Here is an 18,143-nt window from a genome sequence, read left to right on the forward strand (position 1 = left end):
CGGTGTGACTGGCATCCATGGTTTTGGTTTTATGCGTGGGTGAACAAAAGTATTTTAGCCCGTGTGTTATATAGCTTTGGTGAATAGTACAGCTGTAGTTGACACAATTTAGTACTTTTTCTTTTTGACCTTTTTTGGTCGTAATTGAGGATAACATGTTTGAATCATTTCCACGAAGGACCGATAAATTATTAAACTTTCTAAAATTTTATAGCAGAAATGAACGCCCGAATTTGGCAAGTAATATTAATGCTGTAAGTGGGCTGGCTGGGGTGAACACAAAAGTTTTAAACGTCAGTTATTCTTTGTTGTAAGTTAGTCAAATTGGTCTACCGGGTTAAAGTTTCTTTGATTTTATACAATGATCAAATATTATTTCCTACTTGATTTTTTAGTACGCACTTAATATGAAACCAACTGACCTTGTATGATTTCCAAGAATTTTTTCCGATTTCTACCGAAAATAAAAATTATACGGTTTTCCGGCTTTCAAATTTTGTGACACCTGTATGATTTCAAGAAATCATATATGATTTTTGTCTGACTACTAAGAAATCATGCAAACACTATATGACCTTGTGTGATGTGTGATTACTAGTAATCATATATGACCAGTATGAAATCAAAGAAAGTGCTCAGATCGGTGACCCGGGCTAATTATTGAGTAATTTTTTGAGTCATGCTGCTAGTATATAGATCGCAATGATAAAAAGAATTGAGTTAAATAAAAATGTGCGTTTGTTTAACTTTTCTTGTTCGATTAACGACTAAAAGCTGCATTTTACATCCAGTTTCATCAGGATTACCGAATGAAATGTATGAGACGCACATTTCTATGTCTTATATTCTACGTTTTACAACGAACAGCCAAACATGAAACATTATTTATAGCTGCGAAGCTGTAACCTGAGCGTAGCTATATTGCGGTGCTCTTGTTTTGTTGCGTCGTCTGACGCTCTTTTCCGTTTTACATTTGTTCACAGACCACAGCTGGAAATTTTCTGAATTACTTCTTCCTCTCACTAACGGCATTTGCGCGCGTGACGTCATTGCTCACTCTCTCTAGCAAAAGTTTCAAGGTAATTTGCGTGATTAGATTTTGGTCATACTTGACTTACCTCACTCAATAAAATGACTTTTGCTCTTTAAAACTTAAGCTAAATTTGAATTAGTTTAAGGTCAAAGGAACTTATGTGTAATAATGAAGGCCCCTAATGAAAAGGCTCCTGTGCACTGAATTTTAACAAGCTCTATTAATTTATTGCTGAATGTGTTTTTTTTTACTTTTGAGAGGCGTCGATAACTTTTTCAACTTGTCGTATCTGTTTCTATCTCTATTATACGGCACGCAAGTCTATTCTTTCGCAGCTATTCCGGCCATCTGCCGGCTATGGGTACCCCTTTTATTTTTTGAATTGATACTAAGTGATTTCAAGATTAAATATGGAGACGTTTAACCTTTGTTTATAATCGTGAAATATACATTTTTGAGGTTGAGAGTTTGGAAATCAAATGTTTTTGTTTAATACTTCCTGGATATTCCTGGAGTGGCTCGACAAAACTAAGTTCTACAGCGAGCAAGTTTTTGAAAGCTTGGGACATCTTTTTTTTGTAAATAAAATGAACGAAAGTTTTTTTCTCGGTTAATTATTCTCAACTGTCACGGGGAAAAAATTACAGTTTATATGTTTTGATCTAACTCAAAGTACATTAATATATAGCTAGATGAATCCAGAACTCGTATATATACATTGGACGCCAAAAATTATATTGCGTTGGTTAACACTTTAGCCGTAAAGATAGGCTGGATTTTAAATGCTCTGATAGTTGTCAAGCTAGTGGCTTCCCTGATGCTCGCCAAGGGAACATTTGACAACTTTCAAATTGACAATTTTTAGCTTTCATAAATAGCGTTTATTTTTTTCCAATTTTGCATCTAGACAATGGTGATAACCGACTCTTTCCCCATGAGAGTCGTAGGTTTAATAATACGTAGACAAGATAAGAAAACTGCTTGTTTGATTTGGGAAAACAAATGAAAGAAAAACGTCAAAAAGTTTTTGGAAACATTTTTAAAAAATTTTTTGATTTGAATTTGTGTCGGAAACGGTAGGAAAAAAGTAGTTAAGCAGACACAATCGGTGAACTAATCGTTAATAATGTATGTGAAATTGATTGCTTTTTCTGAAGCTGATTTTTATTCTAATTGTTGAAGAGATCAGCAAAAATCTGAAGGATCCTGTCATTTTCTTGGTGACTTGGTGTTCTTTTTTTTGTAAAAATTTGTTTACCGAAAATGTCCGGAACTAAGTGTGTTTTGTTGTCTTTGTTGTGAAGGCCCTCACAGCCCTCTTGTTTTCTCCCCGTTGCCTTTTGGATTCGCCCATAAGACTTCGGGTGCGATATCGCATTGACATTTCTTCTTCTTGACCATTTCTTCTTCTGCTTTGCATTTTTGCATCGGCTTGTATCGCTTGGCTTGATTCTGTACAGTTAGTCGTTGAGCTTAGGACAGAATCCACTCCTTAGTTGCGGAAGTCTGACTTGACCGTCTCGTTCTATGCCTTCATCGTTCAAATCGAATGGATCGGGGCCTTCCGGAGGCTCAGTCCCAAGGACACGATTCGGTTGCAAAGACTCCGTAGTTTTGGTGACGTATGCTTTGTATTTCTTTGATCGACGCATCTTCTGAGAGTTGGTGTCCTTCCAGTTCGGATGCTCTGAACTCTCTAAGGAGCGTTTCATCTTTCTCGGCTGGTTCTTTGACAGGCTACACTTTAGTGGCATGAATGGAGAGGGTTTCTAGATGCTGAGGCGAATTGCGTAGTGAGCATCTTCGAGTGTTCCCGTCTGGGGAGGCGTTTTGTCTCTCGCCTAAGATCTGGAGCTGACATCCTCACACATCGTGTAGCTGTTCTCAGTGCATCGTTCTGTCTGGCTTCCATTTGCTTCCAATGACTTTCTGCTAGGTTCGGAGTCCAAATCGGGGAAGCATAGTTTATGCAAGAGCGAGTGATGGCCTTAAACAGAATAAGCAGCTCTTTCTTCAGACCTTGATTCTGTGATGACACTGCTTTCAACGCATTTTTTGATTTCAGGCAAGACTGATTAAGCTGTTCGATATGAATGAAGCGGGAAAACATCCAAGGTAATCCCGCTTCAAAAACCGGGAAATCTCGCGAATGATCCAGCCAGTGTGTTTTTAAGTTGTGCAGCGAGCAAGTTTTTGGAAGCTTGGGACGTCTTTTTTTGTAAATAAAATGAACGAAAGACTTTTCTCGGTTAATTATACTTGACTGTCTCGGGGAGAAATTTACAGTTTATTTGTATTGATCTAACTCAAAGTACATTAATATATAGCTAGATGAATCCAGAACTGGTAGATTAGTATATAGCTACTTGAATCCAGAACTGGTATATATACATTGGACGCCAAAAATTATTATGCGTTGGTTAACATTTTAGCCGTAAAGATAGGCTGGACTTTAAATGCTCTGATAGTTGTCATGCTAGTGGCTTCCCTGATGCTCGCCAAGGGAAATTTGACAATTTTCAAGTTGAGAATTTAAATGTTTAGCTTTCGTAAATAGCGTTTATTTTTTTTTTCATTTTTGCATCTAGACAATGGTGATAACCGCCTCTTTCCCCATGAGAGTCGTAGGTTTAATAATGCGGAGACAAGATAAGAAAACTGCTTGTTTTATTTGAGAAAACAAATGAAAAAACGTCAAAAAAATTTTGAAACCTTAAAAAAGTTTTTGATTTTGAATTTGTTTCGGAAACGGTAAGAAAAAAATACTTAAGCAGACAGAATCGGTGAACTAATTGTCCATAACTTATGGGAAATTGATTGCTTTTTCTGAAGCTGATTTTTTTCTAATTGTTGGAGAGATCAGCAAAAATATGAAGGATCTTGACATTTGTGAAGATTTTGGTGGCTTTTTCTTGGAAAAGTTTGTTTCCCGAAAATGTCCGGAAATAAGTGTGGTCTTCGTCCATAAGACTTCGGGTGCGATATCGCATTGACATTTCTTCTTCTTGACCGTTTCTTCTTCTGCTGTGCATTTTTTGCATCGGCTTGTATCGCTTGCCTTGATTCTGTACAGTTAGCTTAGGACAGAATCCACTCCTTAGTTGCGGAAGTCTGACTTGATCGTCTTGTTCTATGCCTTCATCGTTCAAATCGACTGCATCGGGGCCTTCCGGAGGTTCAGTCCCAAGAACACGATTCGGTTGCAAAGACTCCGTAGTTTTGGTGACGTAGGCTGTGTATTTCTTTGATCGACGCATCTTCTGAGAGTTGGTGTCCTTCCAGTTTGGATGCTCTGAACTCTCTAAGGAGCGTTTCATCTTTCTCGGCTGGTTCTTTGACAGGATACTTTCGTCTCATGGATGGAGAGAGTTACTAGCTGCTGCGGCGAATTGCGTAGTGAGCACCTCCCATTGTTCCCCAACGGGGAGGCATTTTGTCTCTCGCCTAAGATGATCTGGAGCTGACATCCTCATACATCGTGTAGCTGTTCTCATGGCATCGTTCTGTCTGGCTTCCATTTGCTTCCAATGACTTTCTGCTAGGTTCGGTGTCCAAATCGGGGAAGCATAGGTAATGCAAGAACGGGTGCTGGCCTTAACAGAATAAGCAACTCTTTCTTCTTCAGACCTTGATTCTGTGACGACACTGCTTTCAAAGCGTTGTTTGATTTCAGGCAAGACTGATTAAGCTGTTTGATATGAATGAAGCGGGAAAACATCCAAGGTAATCCCGCTTCAAAAAGCGGGAAAACCGGCGAATGATCCAGCCAGTGTGTTTTTATTAGTTGGACAATTTAGTAAATGCGTAATTTCGTTCTGGAACATGAGAAAGTGCTCAGAGAAAACTGAACTGTGTTCAGCTTTAGTTGATACGACCTAGCCATCACTGATGTCATTTGACGCTTTTAGTTTTTTTACAATTGTATTGATCACCTCAGTATGTTTGATATGAGTTTTAATTGGAAATTGAGCACGTGCTAAAAGAATGTTTCGTAAAACTGGTTATATACTGGCGTTTTGCCAAAAATCCGTTGGAATTTATCCAACAATTTTGGCACTTTTAGTTTTTATACACTGTGATAAAACTTTAGAGAACTATTATAGGTTTTAATTTGTAACTTAAGAAAAGTAAACATGATTTTTTGGATATTTAATACTACGGTTCACAAATATAGATTTTTGACTTGAACTTTGACAAATATAGAGACTCGAAAATCGCGTGCACTTGTATTATATTTTCGAGTGCTGTTTTTCATTTTTTCTGCGCTGCACTTCTTTAAGTCGCAAGACATACAAATGGTGGTTTTTCTGGGCAAAAATAATACCAGATTCATGTAGCCTGTGTGGGGGTACCTCGATTTTTTAATTGATATTTAGGAACCAAATTTTTGTCGATAAGTTCTAATTTGCTATTTGTCTTCGTAATCAGCAAATTAGTAATGATATAGCTTTTTTTGAATTATCTTAAGTTACGTCTTATTGACACATGTTATCAGCTTTTGGGGAAAACTGACAAATTCAAGTAAAAAAATTTACTCGATCGAAATTGTGGAAGCAGTTGAAAAACAAATTTTTTTGCTTGTAAAACACTGTGTTGAGGAGTTTTGATAACATGGTTAATGTGCTGAGGTAATTCTCCTCAAACTTGTTTCATTGAATCAAAATTTGAAAAAAAATAGCAGAAAACGCCAATTTATAAGCCTCGTTTAGTGTTGATTGAAAAAGTTGAAGGAAAAGGTTTCTCGTTTTTAGAAACCAGTCTGCTGAAAATTGTGGTTGTTAGTTCAAATGTTCCGGAAAGTTAAAATTTTACGAGATATTATTTCAATAATTGCTCTCGGACTATGTTTGAAGCAAATATTGTAAACGTGTGCAAAATTTTTGCTTGACCGTTTTTGCAATTTTGTTCGAGAACATTTGCTGACTTGAGTGACTTTTTCACACTTTAATGCTTCATTTCTGAGTGATCTAAGTTGCTCTCGTTCTGAAGAAAAGTTCGTTGCTGAAAGCCATTGTGAGCGAAAAAGGAAATCAGAGGCAATGTAGTTGAGTGGTTAAGATGGCAGACCTCCAACCAGGAGTTACAGGGTTCCAACCCTGTGGGGTTGTTTTTTTTGAGCCATAAAACTTTTCTACGCTACATCCCCTCTAAATAAAATTGCCCTCGTATGCCGTTCCAGAGAAATTCATCTGACATTAGTGGGTTTATGTTTAATTTTTCGATAAAATAAAATTACATCAATAGCCTTCATGAATCATATCAGAAAAGAACTATACACTAAAGTCTTCATAACAAAAAATCTGTTGCGCATTGGAGCCTCCCTCATGTACCACTAAATGTGGGGCAACAATTACATGTAGTTAATTCTCGCAGTTTTTAATTTAGGAGCATCATGTAATCATTTGTCACTTGCGACCTTGATCATCAGTATTTCATATTCATTATTCGCATTTAGCTGAAACTGTGAAACGTCTTCAAGAATGAAATTTCATTCACATGTTTAACTGCAATTTCGAACCAACCAAAAAACGCTTCTCTTTAAAAAAAATGTTACATTATTGGGCCAAATATTGGTCACGGTGTTTCAGTATAGAATGTTTTAACTGAAGCATGAAATCTAACTATGAAAAGCTGAGATTAAACGGAGCTTTTTGATGACCAGTAAGCTTGAAAAGCGGCAGAATTGGACATTTAATTAATTTAATGATGCAACATGGAATTTCATTCGCTGAAATTTTTACACTTTCATTTTCTGACGCTTGTGTGATTGCCAGGGGAAAACGTGAAGAAACCAGTGAACAAGAGACAGCAGCCATCATCAACATCATCTGGAGTAAGAGCTCATAGTCGACTAAATATACAGCTAGTTTCAGCGTCATCTGCCAATTCACCCGCTCTCAGTACAAAGGCACTCAAAATCGCACCGTCCGTTACTTCACTGACCAGCTCCCCTATTGTAAGTAACACCTCTTCAAATTTGGATTACGATTAAGCAAACGAAGACAAGATTTAGTTAAAGCCAAACTCATTCGCATCTAGTAAAAAAATTGAGGATGTTGTTCTTGTTGTAAAGATAGGGTGATCCTAGAAACTTAAAAAAATCTTTAAACAAATGCAAAAAAAAACGAAATTTAGTGAAGCCTATTTATATCGTTAAATTGTAGTTATCCATCGTTGATCATCAACTGTTTCTAATCAAAATGAAGAATATTTAGGAGCTGGTTGGGATTGCTCTCGATTCGGATGTAAAGAAGGAAACAAGAATATATATATATATATATATATATATATATATATATATATATATATATATATATATTATTTTTAATATCTCGATCGGAGTTTGAAGCAATTATTGTAAATGTGCGTGTAAGTTTTTATGCAAAATTTTTGCGCGACCGTTTTATTCTGGAGCATTCCTTCGATTTCACTCTTGACTATTTCACGCTTGACTTCCTGTTTTTTTTTGCTGGACCTAAATTGCTCGTATTGAGAAATTAAGTCTGCGTGGCAAAAATAAAAGCGATTGTAGACGAGAATATAAGGCCCGGATAGCCGGGTGGTTATTTCTGCAGGCTAGGAAACAGGAGGGCGCGGGTTGGTTCTTCGCATTAGCCTTCTCTGAATTAGAGTGCCCCGACGTACTATTGTCTAAGTATGACCCATTTAACTTTTCGTCCTAAAAAACGGGATAAACAGGTAGAGCTCGGAGGGCTTAAAGTTCTTTTAGAGCCACAAGCCTTACTATACTCTAAGAATGCGGTTCACCAAAACTTTTGAGGAGACAATGTCATGGTGTGAAGGGTGGTTCTTATTCTTAAAAGTTTGAAAAAGTTTGTCACCTTATTAAATATGCTATGTAAATTCGAGAATTGACTGATTCTTATTTGCTGTTTCATTTTTGTCCAATAAGATTGATTCCTTCAAATTATGTTTTGTTGGATTATTTTACTGTGTTTTTCTCTTAGTTTCGAAGTTTTTCTTCCTTTAATTTAGTATTTGTACTTTCCTTAATATTTTATACCGCGAATTTTCAAAGTGAACTTCATTTACGCTTTTAATCTCCAGGGCTGAAACAAAATTTTCTGACTCTTTTTTACTGTCGTACGCTTTTTGATGTCTAGGGCTGAAGCAACATTATCTTAGGCACATATTCTATTTTTTGAAATCAATTGAGCGTTTTGTGGTTTATTTTCAAGTTGTTGACATGTGGAACAAAGAGTATCAGTAGGTATGTTTAAAATTATTGTTCTAGAATTGATATTATTGGGAATTCTTAATTGTTATCAGATTTTCCTTTTTCCTGTGTTTTAAGAGTGAATAACCTAAAATTAGTTTATGAAGTGCATTAGTAGCTAAGTGGGGTATAAGTCAATTTATACTTCGAGTCGATTACCGAGTTTTCTGGCTGCGTTTTGTTGTAATATCTTTGTTTACGTTTGATTTCAAATCGGAGAAGTCACGCTAAAGCAGAAAGAATTTTTGTTTAACTGTTGCAATTCGACTTTTTTCTGTTTAGTCTGATTTTTGGATAGAATTTTTTGTTTAAGTGTTTTTGAAGGTTAAATATTTTTAATTGCTCTCAAATGAAGTTTGTAGCAATTATATTAGTCCTGTCGGTCTTTTTTATGCAATTTTTGCGCTTGACCGATTTTTTGTGTGGCCCATTTGACTTCTCGTCTTCAAAAATGGGACAAACAGGTACTGCCCAGCGGGCATTAAGCGCTCTTAGAGCCTTTCAGCTCACTAGTCTTCAAGTGTGCGATTCACAGAATCTGTTTTGGAGACTTTTATTTATGGTGCGAAGAGCGGTTCTTAGAGATTGACCCCCCTCCCCCACTGTTGCCCCCCATCAGCCCCCAGGTGCACCCCCCCCCCCCCGCTGCGCTCACTTACGCCCCTTCAATTAAGCTAAAGCTAGCCTCACTAAACCGTGCCTAGCTACTGAGGAAGCCAACCGCTCGACGGTTATTTGAGAGCAATTCTCCCGACGTTAGTCGGTTATGTTTCAAAGGTTTAATCCTGAGGCGATCTAAGACAGATTTTTTCGATTTCATCAATAAAAATGAAAAAATTATTCTACTTTTCATCCAGGCTTTCCCTGCCGATACTGATAAGATGCCAATTTGTTTTGCATTGTGCCGTTTCCCAATAAAACCACGTATTAAAGAGGACTCTGTCGCATTGGTACCAAATTTTTGTTTCGTACACTTCAGAACAATCACAAGGTTTCTATATTTAGATTAAGTCCCGCGTCTCAAACGCAAGCAGTGCTACGACTGTAACAAATGAGGGCGCCCCGCTTCGTGGGCAATCCAAAAGTCTCTCAGTTTCATCATCAAACGCATCCTCAGCTCTTTCGACCTCATCTCATAAGCCCCTTCTGACCCTCAAAACGGAAATGGACACTCGCGACCGGGTTGCAACTGAGTCCAAAGTGGTCAAATCAACGTCTGAGAACCTGAAAATGGAACGACAGTCAAGCAAAGATGTCAAATTTGACTCAGCTTTGACACTAACAAGTGACGTTGAAGGAGAAAATACTGAAAATATTAAACCTGCTCAGAGTAGCGAACATCTGACAAGAGAAAATACAGACGAACCTGTTTCGGTTAATGCAAATAAAGTCTTGTATAATGACCTGAAGTCGGAAGATGAGGAGAAAAATAAAGACAACTCAGAATTAACGATTTCAGAGGAATTTGGCGAGAAGAAAATTGGAGGCGCAACAAGCTACGAGTTTTTACTTGAATGGTAGAGTTAGAAAGATGGATGTTAGATAATCAAATTTGTTAAATATTTTATTAATTTATTGGTAGACGTTTAATTGAATGTATTCCAGTGCTGAATTTACAAAAGTTTGATGTCAGATTTTCACTGGTTTTGATAAAGCTGTTACTTGAAGCCTTTTTGAAAGGCAATGGCAATAAGTTCTGCGCTTTGTTGATCATTCAATGACTAACGCGACTTAAAAAAATTTTCTGAGATTTCAGAGATTTCTCGTAAATGGGCAAAGCCGATAGACAGAAATTTTTTGGCTCCAAAATTTTGAAGAAACTTTTAAAACTGAAGTTTTAATTGCTATATTGCAGCCAATCTTGAACATTCGTTATTGCTGTATTTTTAATTCAAATTTATTGAAATATGAATTAAAGATGGATTGGTTCTTATGATTTTGTTTTGATTTCTTTGTGCTCTTTTTCCGTCTTTTTTTGCATCAGTGATATTTTCAGTGTATTTCCAACTGACAAATTTCTGTGTTCCAACTTAGTAATAACGTGTCCCTTAATTGAGTTAAAGAGATCTTGTAACTAATTTCTGTGGAACACATATTCCGGCCACACCTTGTTTACATCAGTTTTTCGTTCTGATAGAAAGAGATTTCAAATGAAAGGTGATGAATGAAATACGCAAGACGATATAGAAACAGTGTGGTTATATATTTAATTACTCTCAAACGAAGTAAGCTGCAATTATTTTAATCTGGTGGTCTTTTATGCGATTTATTGCTTGGTCGATTTTTCGTCTTGAGTGGCTGAACAGCTCTCTTAGAGACTTACGCCTTACTAGTCTCTAAGTATGCGATTCACCGAAACTGTTTTGGGGAGACAATTTGATGGTGTGAAGGAAAATTTTTTGGTGTGACAGATGGTTTGAAGCCCCCTCCCCAACTACCCAACTCAACCACCCCCCCCACAATCCTCCTCCCCTCTCGTCGAGCCCTCTACGCACTCCGCTCAGCAGCCCCCTTTTGCTACCGTCCGTAATCCGCAACAGCCTACTACCGAAGCCGAACGCGCGCCGGTTGTTTGAGAGCAATTTGCCCGACGTTAGTTAGTTGTTTATATAGATTTTTTATGCATACTGATTGTTCCTGAAGACGCTGGACTACATCCAGTTTTGTTTTTAACGAGGGAACTGATGTTTGCAGTTAATGACGGCCCTCATCGTCTTCTGTAGTTGGTTTCCACAAGGTTGTCGTATTTTTTACTCATCCTAAGGATGCGTAGAGGTGATATTTTCATAAAGTTGCTAGTAGCCGCACAGCGATAGTTGGAGCTATTATTGGCCTTCTCTTGGTTTTTATTTCGTCGTCAGGATTTTTGTTACGATCATATCACGTCACAACTAATTCAAAACTTCTTTTTGGTCATTCGTTCATGCGATTTCAACTGAATTGCGTGCATGACTTCAATTTTTACTCTTAGTGGAGATTGTTTTTTGATCATTCGCGTGATTGAATTTTTGGTCACACCTGACTTACCTCACTCTCAAAAATGGCTTCATCATTCTGAATTTGACTTTTCTTCTTGAATTCGAAGAGAAAAGGGCTAGTGAGTGCATGTCACTCGAATTGAAGGTATTTAAGTGAAGCTAATAGAAGCAGCAATAAGTTAAACTTATTCTTAATCAAAATTTCACATCAGCATTTTATTTGAATTAAGTTCTTTTTTGGTCTGCTTCCTTCACTAGCTTTTGAGACTGCAGATGTACAAAGCTTTTGCGGCTATTTTCTGGCAATTTGCCAGATATGTTCTTTTTTAGTTATTTAAACGAGCAGATTCTGTCGTAAAAGTCTGCTTAATCATATCAATAGATATATGGATAAGTCAAATATCAAACTTTTTCAGCAGATTGAAAATAGTTGAACTTTTTTTAAGACTTATGCTCGAATCAACTTAAAAAGATTGAAATTAGTCGCATTTCAAAGCTATTATCGCTACTGTTTTTGAAAAGTACCATTTAAGTGCAAATGCGAGAAATTTAATTTCACCTTGTGGCAACCTTTTTTGCGCGAAGGTTTGTCTGAGCTTCAAGCTTTCGAAAATTGAGTTCCCGCGATTTTGGAGAATTTACGAGTTTTCATGAGCTTTATTTAGAACAGAGAAATGTAGCAAATAGAAATGTATTTTTTATTTTTCAACTGTAACATTAAGTACCAATTAATCGGAGAGCGGACATCTAATAGATCGAAAAATAGATCGAAAAAAGAAATGGGAACAGTAGATCGAAAGCTAACTCTCTTCTCATTTGCTGAAATTAAGCTTTATTTGCCCGCTTTTATTAGATTAGGTCATCTGGTCATCCCTCGCCAGTCATGACATGCCTCAGCAGCTCATGGGACTTGATATGAAATATGGATTATCAAAACCGAACATACCGACACGAACATACATGTCATACAGAATAACGTTGGTGTATTCTTAAATCTAACTGGCCATTTCAACTTGAATTTTTTTCTTTTCGATCAGCTGTCCCTATTTATGCAATTAATTCTGTTATTAATAGCCTCCCTCATCTTCTCAGCCGGCTATTATAGCGCTCCTATTTTTTTTTACGACTCGAAGAGGAGTATTGGAGAAATCCTTTTTTATGACTCGAAGAGGAGTATTGGAGAAGTCCTTTTTTTTAAATCAATTTTATTGGAGTGATTTTTGAAGCGGGAAATGAAACGCGTGAAAAAATTTGGAGTGATTTTGGCGCTGAACAAAAGTGAAGAGCGGAGCGAAAAGAGAGTGGTTTTTGTTCATACCGCTGTTTTTGAGAGAGCGAGAAATTGATGTGTGAAAAAATTTTCTCTAAGCGAGCGAAATTTTTTTGTTCACGTGCGGCATTTTAAAGCAGTTTTTTTTTTCGGTTCAGAGGTTTGATTATGATTTTGTTTTAATTTTAGACTGGTTTCGGTAGTGGTTTGAAGGTTTCTGGAAATTCGTATGAATTTTATGATAATTCGGAGGTTTTTAATGTATTTTGCTGATTTTCGGGCTAATTTTTGCGTTCTCTTGACGATTATTTTAATTTACTGGTTCAATTGGGTATTGAAGAAACCCCTTCTACTTGAGCAATTTTATGATAACAATTGGTTACAGTTTTGTGGGTGAGAATCATTTTTTTGTTGAGAAATATGACAAAAAATGGCGAAATTTGGAACTATTTTTCTTAATTTTTTGCAGTTTTTCGTTTTTTTTTCTGTTTTTTGCTAAGTTTCTTTGCCTGTTATGACTTGCCTATTGTTTTGCGAGCATCTGGATACCCTTTTGGCTGAAGGGAATTTTTCTTTGGATTTATATGTTTTTGAAATATTAAAAAATTTAGTAACTTTTTCCAGTTTTTCAGTGAAAGTTGTTTTTAAGAGCTATTTTTTTTCATAATTTTAGCCTAAAGTATTTTTCTCATTGTTCACATAAGTGGTTTTTGTAAGTACTAGTTGTTTTGATGAAGTTATTTTGGCAGAGATAGTTTTTTCGGGATCTCCATTTATAACAAAATTTGATCAGATTTTTTATCATATTTTAACAGATTTGATTTTATTGTTTTTACTTTTTTGTTTCATGACTTTGTTTCAAGATAATTATAAAATAGTGAAGACACGTTTTGTTTGATGAGTAGTTGGATGGCGTTTAAATGGATTTTCACTTCGAGTCGTTTCCGGAATTCTTCCGGCTATGTTTTTTTAATCAATTTTATTGGAGTGATTTTTGAAGCGGGAAATGAAACGCGTGAAAAAATTTGGAGTGCTTTTGGTGCTGAACAAAAAGTGAAGAGCGGAGCGGAAAGAGAGTCGTTTTTGTTCATACCGCTGTTTTTGAGAGAGCGAAAATTTGATGTGTGAAAAAATTTTCTCTGAGCGAACGAAATTTTTTTTGTTCACGTGCGGCATTTGAAAGCAGTTTTTTGCAACTTCTGATGGTTATGTGGTTTGGTTATGATATTGTATTAGTTTCAGGCTTATTTTGATGGGAATTGAAGGTTTCAAATAGTTAATTTGAGTTTAATGCTAATTTGGAGGTTTTTGATCAGTTTTGCTGATTTTTCGACAAAATTTAATGATTTTTGCCTGTTTTTTTGTTTTAATGCTTTAAGTGGGATTCGAATAGAAGCTTGTTACTTAAGTAATGTTCAGGTAACAATTGACTAAAGTTTTTTGTTATAAATAAATTTCTTCCTGGGAAAATGGACAGAGAAATTGAGAAACTTTAAACCATTTTTCTTAATTTTTTTTTGCACTTTTTCTTTTTTTCTCAAATCTTAGACAAGTTTCTTAGCCTATAATGACTTGCCCATTGTTTTGCGAGATTTTCATTGCTCTAATTGCAAACGAGCTTTATGTTTCCTTGTACTATTAAAAAAAATTCATTAAGTTTTTCTAGCTTTTTTTTTGTTCAATTTGTTTTTTAGTGCCGTTTCTATTCTTCCTTAAATTGTTATGGTATTTTTGGAGGTTTATTATTCATAATAATTGTTCTAGTTGTTTAGTCATAAGTTTGGGCAATTTTCTCCTTCGAGTCGTTTCCGGAATTCTTCCGGCTATGTTTTTTACTTCGTCGAATAAAAAAATGTTTCGCTTTACCTCATTTTGCCGCCTTTTCAACATTTTGCGTGAAATCTTTTTGACTTCTCTAGGCTAGTTTCTCTCTTCTCTCATTCTGCTAAAAGTGATTTTGAACATCAGTTGCTCAGCAAAGCAATTCAAAATGAACAGAGTTAGTACAAAAATGGATGTCAGAAATAGAAACGGGATAAACCCATAAAGCCCAATTTTAGATGCCCGCTATTTGAACGTCATTCCTATAAGTTTTATTTACCATCTCTAATGCTTATTGTTATTGATAGTAGCCCCTGTACCCTCTCTTTAAGAAACAGAAGTATGTTCAACTACGAAATGCCATCAAAATAAATTGGACTTAAAAAAATGTTTTTGTACAAAAATCTTTTTTTTTCAATATCTTCTGTTATTTCAATCCCAATCAGGCTTATTGGAATCAACGGCGGCTATTTTCCGGCAATGTGCCAGGTATGTTTAATTTACACCGCCTGTCTCTGGAAATATTTAATCGAATATTTACAGATCTAAGGTATTATACAGGTGTTTTTTTATCGATCTACTGTCTTGTGATCGCTTGTTCTAGCACCTGATTAAACCTTGCATAAATATCAATTGATGATAGCAACCTAAAAGATCTATGTGCCTTCGACTCAACAATGCAATCGGTTGTCTATTTCCAGATTTGCATGATTCGGATCCCGTAAAAAGGTTGGACCGTGGAACCCTGAGAGTGAGAGAAGCCCCTTAAACCCTGCCGTGAAAATGTTTGGTGGTCCCAAGTTCAGGACAATTGATGACATCGATTCGTAAGTGTATTGCAAGGTTAAACTTAGGACGAGTGTAGATTTGTTTGTTAACAGTTATTAAAAGTATTCAAGCTTAAATATCAAAAGAGTAACAGGAAGGCTGTTTTCTCTGATCAGAGTGTTAACTATCATACATTACTAGTGTCTAGCGGTACCGATCCCGGTAATCATTCTTTTCACTGAGTCTAATTAATTAGAGGTCTTGTTTGCTGTCTGAGCCCTGTGCGCTTTTAAAGAAACCATCTAATGCTTTCAGTTGATAACTAATGGTTTTTCGCTAACATAGCTCGATAATTATCTAATATTCATTCATTTTTATATTGACTTTTTAAAGTAAATTAGCTATTTCGGTAAATTAGCAATAATTTGTTATTTTAATGGACAAGCAGATATAGAAAGCCTAGTTCTTGTCTAATTATGGATTTTTACATTTCAAAAATTATTCGGATTGTAATGGGATGCTGTCCTGTTTGTAAAATGTTTTGGGAAGTTTATTGCTTATTTATTGGAAATTGAAATTCACGTGCAAAGAAGGCCCATGAACATGCGTTATAATTTCAGCAAAAGCTTATGGTTTTTATCGGCTTCAAGACAGTGTGTGCGTAAAACTGCTTGTGAAATTGCGAGGTCTACCCGTTTTCGTTGCTTTGCAGTCTTTTGACTTAGCCTCAGGAATGACGTGTCCAATTTGCTTCTTAGGCAGTTTTATGTTTGTCTATTTACTTTTTCTTAGTCGAAAGCTGATGGTTGTTATGACTTATGGTTTTATGGATTTTTTAAAAAAATATTGATGTTTGACACTTTATCTTACTTCTGGCTCCTTTTAGCGTAGTCTCAGCAAAAAGAGAGGTCGCATCCTTTTCCTAAAGAAATAAAAAAATAGTCTTCATTGCTGAATTATCACTTAAATCACGGCTTTGATACTAATGGTTTTCATAACATATTTTTGGAAGTTTCAGTTTTGATATTTTTTTTTGCTGCCTTGTACAAGTATCACATTAAAGACAATCAAATCAAAGACTCATTGAGGTCACGTATCATTTTTTTGGCGATTGGCGTAGAAGGAGAAGGAAGGCGTAATTGATTATATTTGCTTATATTTTTAGTGAATAGATTCTAATTTAATAGGCTTTGCCAGCGTTTTCTCACAATATTTAATCGACTTTTTGATTTTTGCCTGTATTTGTTCTGTTCGTAGTTGCATGATATTCAGGATAACGACAAGTCACAATGATTTCCTATGAAAGTATAAGTAAAGCCATTTGTTGAATTAGGTTGATAACTAATGGTTTTCATGACTTTGTTGTTCTATTGTTCATTTGTCATTTTAAAAAAAAATAACGTATTTAAAATTTTACGCCCTCGTTTTTGTCTACATGTTAATTATACTCAAGATTGTTACAATTATACTCATGTTAATTGTAACAATAATTTGTTATTTTAATGGACAAGCAGATATAGAAAGCCTAGTTCTTGTCTAATTATGGATTTTTACATTTCAAAAATTATTCGGATTGTAATGGGATGCTGTCCTGTTTGTAAAATGTTTTGGGAAGTTTATTGCTTATTTATTGGAAATTGAAATTCACGTGCAAAGAAGGCCCATGAACATGCGTTATAATTTCAGCAAAAGCTTATGGTTTTTATCGGCTTCAAGACAGTGTGTGCGTAAAACTGCTTGTGAAATTGCGAGGTCTACCCGTTTTCGTTGCTTTGCAGTCTTTTGACTTAGCCTCAGGAATGACGTGTCCAATTTGCTTCTTAGGCAGTTTTATGTTTGTCTATTTACTTTTTCTTAGTCGAAAGCTGATGGTTGTTATGACTTATGGTTTTATGGATTTTTTAAAAAAATATTGATGTTTGACACTTTATCTTACTTCTGGCTCCTTTTAGCGTAGTCTCAGCAAAAAGAGAGGTCGCATCCTTTTCCTAAAGAAATAAAAAAATAGTCTTCATTGCTGAATTATCACTTAAATCACGGCTTTGATACTAATGGTTTTCATAACATATTTTTGGAAGTTTCAGTTTTGATATTTTTTTTTGCTGCCTTGTACAAGTATCACATTAAAGACAATCAAATCAAAGACTCATTGAGGTCACGTATCATTTTTTTGGCGATTGGCGTAGAAGGAGAAGGAAGGCGTAATTTTTTTATATTTGCTTATATTTTTAGTGAATAGATTCTAATTTAATAGGCTTTGCCAGCGTTTTCTCACAATATTTAATCGACTTTTTGATTTTTGCCTGTATTTGTTCTGTTCGTAGTTGCATGATATTCAGGATAACGACAAGTCACAATGATTTCCTATGAAAGTATAAGTAAAGCCATTTGTTGAATTAGGTTGATAACTAATGGTTTTCATGACTTTGTTGTTCTATTGTTCATTTGTCATTTTAAAAAAAAATAACGTATTTAAAATTTTACGCCCTCGTTTTTGTCTACATGTTAATTATACTCAAGAAAGAAAGGTCCGACATCTTTTCTTGTGAAATTCAAGCCGATTGGAATAGTTTACTTTTCAATAGCCGCCTCAGCTTCTCAGCCTGCTATTATAGCGCTCCTCATTTTTTTTACTTCGTCGAATAGAAATTTTGCGCTTTACCTTAGTTCACAGCTTGCGTGAAATCTTTTTTAACTTCTCTTGGCTAGTTTCACTCTTCTCTCATTCTGCTTAAAGTGCTCTTAAACAGCAGTTGCTCAGCAAAGCAATTCAAAATGAACAGAGTTAAATATCAAAAAATGAAATCAGAAGTAGAAACGGGATAAACCCGTAAAGCCCAATTTTAGATGCACGTTACCTGAACTTTGTTCTTCGTTACCATCTCTAATGCTTATTGGTATTGACACTAGCCCCTGTGGGGTCTCACTACGAAGCAGGAGTATGTTTTCAGCTCTAAAGTGACATCCAAATAGTTCGCACTTTAGAATTGTTTGTTCAAAATCATTTTCACTAGTTTTTTTCTCTTCTTTCAATCC

General features: G+C 35.7%; 2 protein-coding genes across 3 annotated transcripts in view; both read left to right on the top strand.

Moving 5' to 3' along the window:
* LOC142354061 (uncharacterized) overlaps window positions 1–9,904 on the top strand; it is a 29,149-nt gene extending 19,245 nt beyond the window's left edge. The window contains exons 4-5 of the mRNA XM_075406335.1: window positions 6,808–6,989; window positions 9,276–9,904. Coding sequence (XP_075262450.1) covers window positions 6,808–6,989; window positions 9,276–9,791 — 698 coding nt within the window. The 3' untranslated portion in view covers window positions 9,792–9,904. The remainder of the gene's footprint in view (window positions 1–6,807; window positions 6,990–9,275) is intronic.
* Window positions 9,905–15,000: 5,096 nt separating this feature from the next.
* LOC142354474 (transmembrane protein 181-like) overlaps window positions 15,001–18,143 on the top strand; it is a 46,940-nt gene continuing 43,797 nt past the window's right edge. Inside the window, exon 1 of one of the 2 annotated variants that reach the window (XM_075406777.1) lies at window positions 15,001–15,166. In XM_075406777.1, coding sequence (XP_075262892.1) covers window positions 15,123–15,166 — 44 coding nt within the window. In that variant the 5' untranslated portion in view covers window positions 15,001–15,122. The remainder of the gene's footprint in view (window positions 15,167–18,143) is intronic. The other variant, XM_075406778.1, reaches the window with a different exon arrangement.

The sequence above is a fragment of the Convolutriloba macropyga genome, chromosome 15 (assembly GCF_964194025.1).
Source record: "Convolutriloba macropyga chromosome 15, txConMacr16.3, whole genome shotgun sequence".
NCBI lineage: Eukaryota > Metazoa > Xenacoelomorpha > Acoela > Convolutidae > Convolutriloba > Convolutriloba macropyga.